This window comes from Ammospiza nelsoni, chromosome 6 (assembly GCF_027579445.1).
Source record: "Ammospiza nelsoni isolate bAmmNel1 chromosome 6, bAmmNel1.pri, whole genome shotgun sequence".
Classification (NCBI taxonomy): domain Eukaryota; kingdom Metazoa; phylum Chordata; class Aves; order Passeriformes; family Passerellidae; genus Ammospiza; species Ammospiza nelsoni.
This window is the reverse complement of record NC_080638.1, coordinates 62,727,028-62,733,027: the sequence shown is the minus strand read 5'-3', so window position 1 is coordinate 62,733,027 and position 6,000 is coordinate 62,727,028. Positions and strand designations below refer to the sequence as shown.

General features: G+C 59.7%; 1 protein-coding gene across 1 annotated transcript; it reads left to right on the top strand.

The window, feature by feature from the left end:
- Positions 1–668: 668 nt before the first annotated feature.
- Positions 669–5,112, top strand: PTGDR (prostaglandin D2 receptor). The gene is made up of 2 exons (XM_059474924.1): positions 669–1,490; positions 4,858–5,112. Exons 1-2 carry the CDS (start codon positions 669–671, stop codon positions 5,110–5,112), a joined length of 1,077 nt encoding a protein of 358 aa, XP_059330907.1.
- Positions 5,113–6,000: the final 888 nt, after the last annotated feature.

Here is a 6,000-nt window from a genome sequence, read left to right as displayed (position 1 = left end):
CGCAGGGAATCAGCCCCAGCGCCTTTCCCTGGGCTCAGCCCCAGCCCCGGGCCCTGTCACCCCTCCAGGTGCTCTGTCCCCCTCTCCCGTCACTCCCCCACCGTGCTCGGACCCGGCACCCGTCACCCCCCCGGGCTCAGCTCTGTTCCCTTTCCCGGCACCCCCAGCCCGCGGGGCTCAGCTCCAGCTCCCTCCGTGCAGTGTCCGCTCCCAGAGCCCCTCTGGGACCCTCACCCCGATCCTTCCCCTCCCTCCCCTGCAGTGTTTGATCCTAGAGCCCCTCTGGGACCCTCACCCCGGCACTCACCCCGGCCCTTCCCCTCCCTCCAGCCGGGGGAGCAGCGCGGCCCCCCCGCCCCGCAGCCCAGCTCCGACGGCCGGGGAGGGCCGGGCGGGACAAGGGGCTGTCCCAGGGGCCGTGCCCGCTTGCACCGCACCTCCTCCTCCTCCTCCTCCTCCTCCTCCTCCCGCCTCGCTCTCGCCGAGCGGGGGGACAGTCACCACGGGCAGCCGGTGCGGTGCGCTCCGTCCATCCCATCGCAATCCCGGTGCGGGACATCCATCCCATCGCATCTCCCCGGTGCGGGATTCAGTCCCATCCCGTGCGTGGGGACATTCCCGGCGGAGCGGGGCATCCCTGGCAGCGCATCCCGGAGCGGGGCAATCCCATGGAGGCCGAGGGTTACCGCTGCCGCAGCAGCCGCCACATCGAGAGCGGCCAGTCGGCCGTGCCCAGCTCGGTGCTGTTCTCCGCCGGCCTCTTGGGGAACGTGCTGGCGCTGCTGCTGCTGGGCCAGCACCGCCGCCGCTCCCGCTCCTCGCCCGGGGGCCGCCCGCCGCGGGTCTCGGCCTTCTACGTGCTGGTGACAGCGCTGGCGGTCACCGACCTGCTGGGCAAGTGCCTGATCAGCCCCATGGTGCTGGCAGCCTACGCCTACAACCGCAGCCTCAGCCAGCTGGGGCCGCCCGTGCGCGGCGAGGAGCAGCCGGGGGTGCTGTGCCAGCTCTTCGCCTTCCTCATGGCTTTCTTCGGGCTGGCCCCCACGCTGCTGCTGCTGGCCATGGCTCTGGAGTGCTGGCTGTCGCTGGGCCACCCCTATTTCTACCGGCGGCACCTGACGCGGCGCCTGGGCGCGGCGCTGGGCCCGGCGGCCGCGGGGCTGTGCGCGCTGTTCTGCGCGCTGCCGCTGCTGGGCTTCGGCGAGCCCATGCAGTACTGCCCGGGCACCTGGTGCTTCATCCGCATGGCCGGCGGCGGCCCGGGCCGCCTGGGCTTCCCCGTGCTCTACGCCAGCCTGATGGGCTTGCTGGTGCTGGCCATCGTGGCGTGCAACGTGAGCAGCATGCGGCAGCTGTACGGCATGGCCCGCAGGCAGCCCCGCCGCGGGACGGGCCCGGGCCCCGCCGCCCCGCACATGGAGGAGCTCGATCACCTCGTCCTGCTGGCGCTCATGACCGTGCTCTTCACCGTCTGCTCGCTGCCGCTCATCGTGAGTAATCCCGGCAGAATCGCGCTGCCCCTGCGAGGGAGGGTGGGGGGAGATGCTTTGGGTCGGTCAGTGCGTGGAATCCTTTGGGAAAGATCCTGTGCGCAGCACCGTGCCGTGGCAGGGTGGTTGGATTGATGATTTCGCTCCCTTGGAGTAGTTCCCCACCCTGTCCATAGGGGTCAGGCACGCTGGAATCACCCCATGCCCCAGCGGGTGGTTGGTGCATTAATCCATTTGGAAAAATACCCTTAGCACCATCCCCTGACAGGGAGGTTGGATTGATGATTTGGCCCCTTTGGAATAGCCCCCACCCTGTCCATGGGGGTTAGGCATCCTGGAATATCCCCCCCACCAGCCCCTGGGAACCTGGGTTTTTGCTTTGGGCCCCCTTAAATGCTCATCACCCCAGGAGTTGGTCATCGCATTAATCTATTTGGAGGAATATCCTTTCTTAGCACGATCTCCTCTCAGGGAGGTTGGATTGATGATTTGGCCCCTTGGGATGGTCCCCGACCCTGTCCATGGGGGTCAGGCTGTTGTTAAAGCCCCCTGGAATGTCCCCCCCCACCAGCACCACTCAGTCCTGGAGGGGTCAGAGCTCTAATTTTGGGATAAACCCCGACACCACCACCAGCTCCTGGGGGCCAAGACTTTGCCTGCTTCCAAATCCTGCCCCACTCTGCCCACAGGCACCAGATCATTGCCTAAAACTCCTTGAAATAACCCCCCCCCACCACCACTCCCCACTCTCAGGGGTTAGGGATTGTTTAGGCCCCTTGGAATAAACTCTGGAGCCACCCCCCACTCCTGGAGGTGCCAGGATATCATTGCTTAAGTCCTTTGTGGGTAACCCACCCCTGCCACCCTCCAGGATCCTCTCTCTAAGGGTCAGGTTATGACTTTAATCCCCTTGGAATAAATCCCCCCCGGCTCCACTCTGCCATTCTGGGAGGTTCCCCACCCTCGACGCAAGCACCACATCCCAAGCCCTCAATTTATTTAAATAAATTAAATTCATTTAATAATAACAAACAAACAAATAAATAAATTTTAATTAAAGATTATCCTTTAACCCCAACTCATGGAATAACTCCCCAGCACCACCATTCTGTGCCAGAGGTTCTGAGGGGGTGATCAGATAATTACCTTGTCTCCCCTCTGAGTGTCTCCCACCCTACCCTAGAGATCTGAGTATTGCTTTAACCCCCATGGAATAATGTCCAACACCCATCCTGGGATGGGGGAGTTAATTCATTGCTTAATCCTCCTGGAATAACCCCAACAACCCCACCACCCTGTCCTGGGGGTTGATTTAGAGCTCAAATTTCCTGGGAATATTTACCCCCCATCCCACTCTGTCCCAGGCAGGGTCATTCCATTGCCCCTCCCTGGAATACCCAATCCCAGCACCACATCCCCAGGGCTCAGCTCATTGGTTTAACCGCCTAAAACAGCCCCCCATCATCACCTCTCTGTCCCAGAGGAGTTGGAGGGGTCAGTGAATTATTCCAGTCCTATCTGAGTGTCCCCTCCCCATCCCAGTTTGCTGCTCTAACTCCATTGGAATTACACCCACCCCTATCCCATCACCTTCCCTCTGTTCCTCTGAGGGTGCCCCTGAGGGGTTTAAGGTTTGGGAGGGGGGTGTCAGTTCATTGCATCAGACCCTTCAAAACCCCCATTCCCACCCTTATCAACCCTTCAAAACCCCCCATTCCCACCCCTACCACACCCTTCAAAACCCCCATTCCCACCTTTATCAGACCCCTTAATAACCCCCCATTCCCACCCTTATCAACCCTTCAAATCCCCCCATTCCCACCCTTATCAGACCCCTCAAAACCCTCCATTCCCACTCCATGAGACCCCTCAATAATCCCCCATTCCCATCTCATCAGACCTTTCAAAACCCCCCATTCCCACCCTTATCAGACCCCTCAATAACCCCCCCCAATTTCCACCCTTATCAACCCTTCCAAACCTCCATCTCCACCCTTATCAACCCTTCAAAATCCCCCATCTCCACCCTTATCAACCCTTCAAAATCTCCCATCTCCACCCTTATCAACCCTTCAAAACTGTCCATTCCCACGCCTATCAGACCCTCAATTACCCCCCATTCCCACCCTTATCATCCCCTCAGTAACCCCCCATCTCCATCCCCATGTCCCAAAGCTGCTGGGCAGATCCAGCTCCCTGTGACCACCCCAAAATCCTCTCACTTCTTCCCCACGGATGGGAGACCCCCGGCAGGAGGGACCCCTCTGTGCCCCCTTTGTCCCCCACTCCTGAGTGGGATCCTGCAATTCCACCTTTCCATGGCTCAGATCCTGCACTTCCACCTTTCCATGGGTGGGATCCTGCACTTCCACCTTTCCATGGGTGGGTTCCTGCATTTCCACCTTTCCTTGGCTCAGATCCTGCACTTCCACCTTTCCATGGGTGGGTTCCTGCATTTCCACCTTTCCATGGCTCAGATCCTGCACTTCCACCTTTCCATGGGTGGGTTCCTGCATTTCCACCTTTCCATGGCTCAGATCCTGCACTTCCACCTTTCCATGGCTCAGATCCTGCACTTCCACCTTTCCATGGCTCAGATCCTGCACTTCCACCTTTCCATGGGTGGGATCTGCACTTCCACCTTTCCATCACCCTCTGCAGGCGGAGCTGGAGCCACGGGCGGGGCCACCCCAAAATCAGGGTGGGAGCTGTGCATGGGTGACAATTTCCACATCCTCTTCCTGCCACCTCTGGAGCCACCCCATGAGGTGGCAGCCACCCACAGCCCTGGCACAGCTGGGCTCAAACTGGTTTTGTCACCAACCCAGGCTGAATCCCTGCTGAGTTATCCAATGGATGCTGGATCCCATTTCCATGGCAAGGGGACCAGCACAAGTGGGGTGTCCCAGCCTTGGGGACAGAGCAGCACTTGCTCTGTTATTGATGTTGTTGGATGATTCCTTCATCCATGAAGAATTCCTGGCCACTGGGACCACATTTCCACCTCCAACATCCTTGTCCTGATAGGATGTGCTATCCGTGAGCCACGATCATCCCTGATCCAGCCCCACTCCCAGCTGCATCCACAGCCCACAGTGACCCCCTCAGTAACCTCCATGTCCCAAAGCTGCTGGGCAGATCCTGCTCCCTGTGACCACCCCAAAATCCTCTCACTTCTTCCCCAGGGGTGGGATCCCCCCGGCAGGAGGGACCCCTCTGTGCCTCTTTGTCCCCTGATGCCACCCATGGGCTTAAAACTCCGTTTGCTGCCCTGGCAATATTTTTACCCCCACCACAGCACGACCTCCTTTAATTTCCTTCCCTAACTTCTCCCATTTCGTGGATATTTATTTATTTTCCCCCCCAGATCCGTGCCTACATGGGCGCCTTCGCCGCCGACTTCAACGAGAACGCCGACCTGAGCGCGCTGCGCTTCCTCTCCGTCAACTCCATCGTGGACCCCTGGGTGTTCATCATCTTCCGCACCTCCGTGTTCCGCTCCTTCGTGCGCCGCGTCTGCCGCCGCCTGGGCTCGCGCAGAGCCTCCCTGTCCCCCCGGGGCTCCGCTGACGGCCGCTTCTGTCCCCGCCGGACGGCCCCGCCGCCGCCCGGCATCCCCTGAGCCAGCGCCGCCGCGCGCCGCGCGCGAGGATGAGGAGCGAGCCTTCGGCCCCCGGCCCTGCCCTGGAGCATCCCGAGGTGTCACAGAGCGCTGGCAGCGCGGCGACGGCGTCCAGCTCGCCGTGAAGGGTTTCTGTGCCCTGCCCAGGTTGTGGTTTGCCCCAGAGAGGATCCGGGATCTCCTGGGATGTGGGGATGTTCCGAGCAGCAGCGATTTGTGGAGGGGTTGGGGAGAGCCCGGCTCCAGGAAGGCAGAGGGGCTTTGGAGTGTGGTTCAGGAGAAGTGAGGGTGTGTCCCTGTGGAATAAAAGTGGTTCAGTGTTTTCATCACCTTTGGCCTGTGCATGATCCCATTCCGTGCCAAGGAATGGGTTTGGGGTGTCCCCAGACTGGGTGAGGAGCAGGAGGCACTCTGAAATTCCAGCAGCAATTCCTGGTGTGAGGAGGAGCTGGATGCAGGTGGAATCCCTCCCTGGCACACCTGGAATCCCTCCCTCCACCCCTGCCCAGGCTCTTCCCTATTCCCAAGGCAGGGCTGTGGTTTGTCCGCCCTTATCTCGCTCTCCTCTGGAAAACTCCAAGCACTGATGCTGCATTTGTGCTCCTCAGCCGTACCTGTTGTGCTCTAATTATTTAAATTCAGTATTTATGACTGTCCTGAGCCTTAATGAGAGCAGTAATTGAGAGAACACAGAGCCTGGCGTGCAAGAGGGCAATCCTTTTAATGGGAGATCCATTTCCTCTCGACCACAGGTTGAATTGAATACTGGATCTAATTTTTGCCTTAAGTGACTGTTTAGGCCAAAAAAATCACGATGACCAAGTGTTGAGTGCCCTTGGAGGAGACAGAGGGTATTTCTCTCCTCTGTTTAGCTAAGCCTTGCAAGGT

What these genes read in the sequence shown, in the direction of transcription:
- PTGDR (XM_059474924.1), top strand. Translation starts at nt 669, where the DNA reads ATGGAGGCCGAGGGTTACCGCTGCCGCAGCAGCCGCCACATCGAGAGC. An exon ending in TCTGCTCGCTGCCGCTCATC is followed by an intron (nt 1,491 to 4,857) that starts GTGAGTAATCCC and finishes TTTCCCCCCCAG; the next exon opens with ATCCGTGCCTACATGGGCGC.